Raw genomic sequence first — 2,147 nt, 5'->3', positions numbered from 1 at the left:
CCAGCGTTGGGCATTGTCTAGCGCGATTTAACTTCGATATAGAGTTCCTACAGGGAAGTCAGAATAACGTTGCAGACTGGCTTAGTAGGTATGCCGCTCCAGACATCGACGAGGATGATCTGTTAGACACCATGGGCCTACCGGTCAAGCAGGTGGACAAGATAGACGAGGGCATAGATCTGCCGAGTTTGGCGGAGGTGAGGCGTGCAGTCCAGGAGGAGGGCCAACCAGGACACAAAGGTTATGTAGAAGCCGCGACGGGTCGAGGGTATGTGCCCGGGGCTCTACGAGAGAGAGCAATTTGCGGCTTGCACTACGGACGAGGAGGAGCACACATGGGTGTGACAAAGACTGTGAGAAGAGTAGCGCAGTACTTTGTGTGGCCGGGCATGCCGGCTGACGTGGCAGCCTTTGTGAAGTCTTGCTTGATATGCGCGCGACAAAAGCAACCGCGTTCCCCCACGCATGGATACGAGGTGGGGCACTTGGACGCTGCGGCGGCTGAGCTTACCTACAAGGTGTTCAAAGCGTGCTGGCTGGACTACTTCGGAGTGCCGAGGGTGATACTTACGGACAATGGCGGTGCGTTCCACGAGCAGGTGGTCAGCGCTCTGGGTGTGAGTCACCTGTACTGTAGCGCTTACAGGCCACAGGGCAACGGAGTTAATGAGGCGTCACATCAGTTCCTTAAGTTAGGAATGGCAGTACTTTGGCAAGAAGGCAGTCGTGACATCTCGACGATGCTAGCGGAGGTGGTAAACGTGTATAACACCACACCGCACCGAGCTAAAAGGTTGAGTCCTTTTCAGTCATTCTTCGGGTTGGAGGCGATAGTACCGGGCTGTCACGAATGGGCGGAATGGTTGCCAGAGAGTATCCGGAAGACAAATGTAGTAGCTGCTCTGAGAGACCGGCTGATTAGGCTTCTGGTGAGAGACCGCCAAGTGAAGACGTCGTTAGAGAAACCTTTGCAGCGAGGTGATATCGTTGTGGCAAGAGTGCATGCTGGAGGAGCGACTGAACATTTAGGCACGAACGAAGAGGCCACCCCCGACTGGCTCGCCAGCACCTGGTCGTTGCCCATGTTAGTGCTGAGAGTAGATGGTAAGCGAGTCACCCCCCGGCGGTACGGAAAGAAGGATAAGACGATAGAGGTCAGCCCGGCTGACGATAGAGGTCAGCCTGGCTGACGATAGTGGTCAGCCTGGCTGACGATAGAGGTCAGCCTGGCTGACGTTAGAAGGTAAGGTACCAACCGGTGACCGAGCTGCCGTCTGTTATGGCAGGCAGGAAGCAGGAAAGTCTGGCTGTAGACCCCGGGCCGAGACCAGGCAAACGGCTTTGGTTACAAGAAATCGGCCTGGCTCGTAATGACGAGGAATACCTAGACCCCTAGGGTTGGAGTTTCTTCCTCATGCGGCCCGCTAGCGAGGAGGAGGATGAGACTAAAACGGGCAGATAGACATAACGCTATCGGTTCAGCTGGGTTTTTGGGGGAAGACAGATATATCACCTAACATTCCGCCGTTACGTATAATGAGTGTCCGAAAAAACGAAAAATAGTTTGACAGCGAGACTGGAACCTGGCCATGCCCCGAACACACAGTTGTTTTGTCTCGTAAGGTGTTTCCTCGAAAGGTTTTGTTTCAGAAAAGAGTGATGCAGTTATCTGTAACAATACATTCGGCAGCGGGATTTCAGAAGCATACTGGGTTGGTAGACAAGACTGACATCTACGTGGAATTGCAATGTGGTGCCCAGTCTTGGCGAACATCTGTGGCTAAGGATGCTGGCTCTCATGGTTCTTTTGAAGAGACTTGGACCTTCGAAGCTGATCCCGGTCTTTCGGAAATTTTGATTAAGGCCTGCGACGCTAAGCACCTTCAGTCAGACGAGCTCTTGGCGCAAGGCAAAATACATTTCGATCAGAGACCGGGTTTCTTCTACACTGGGGAAGTCGCTCTGCAAGATGACAAACACGGCCGCGAACCATGTATTAGAATGACCATTCAGTGTTCATGACAGGACGAGTCTTAGATGATGGCTCATTTAATTTTTACATAGCACACACGATGGCCGTGTCCCGACACACACACGGTGGCCGTGTCCCGACACACACACGGTGGCCGTGTCCCGACACACACACG

The 2,147-nt window shown here is 53.3% G+C and overlaps 2 protein-coding genes across 2 annotated transcripts; both read left to right on the top strand.

Moving 5' to 3' along the window:
* Nucleotides 1–131: 131 nt before the first annotated feature.
* GNI_042560 (integrase core domain protein) lies at nucleotides 132–1,190 on the top strand (the record flags this gene model as incomplete). Its single annotated transcript, XM_011131212.1, has 1 exon — nucleotides 132–1,190. The coding sequence occupies one exon, from the start codon at nucleotides 132–134 to the stop codon at nucleotides 1,188–1,190; it is 1,059 nt and encodes a 352-aa protein (XP_011129514.1).
* A 469-nt stretch (nucleotides 1,191–1,659) lies between these two features.
* Nucleotides 1,660–2,022, top strand: GNI_042550 (hypothetical protein; the record flags this gene model as incomplete). The annotated part of the gene is made up of 1 exon (XM_011131211.1): nucleotides 1,660–2,022. The coding sequence occupies one exon, from the start codon at nucleotides 1,660–1,662 to the stop codon at nucleotides 2,020–2,022; it is 363 nt and encodes a 120-aa protein (XP_011129513.1).
* Between the last annotated feature and the right edge of the window lie 125 nt (nucleotides 2,023–2,147).

Source organism: Gregarina niphandrodes, assembly GCF_000223845.1.
Source record: "Gregarina niphandrodes unplaced genomic scaffold scaffold00006, whole genome shotgun sequence".
NCBI lineage: Eukaryota > Apicomplexa > Conoidasida > Eugregarinorida > Gregarinidae > Gregarina > Gregarina niphandrodes.
Note: the sequence above shows the minus strand (reverse complement) of the source record. Positions and strands in the feature narration are given on the sequence as shown.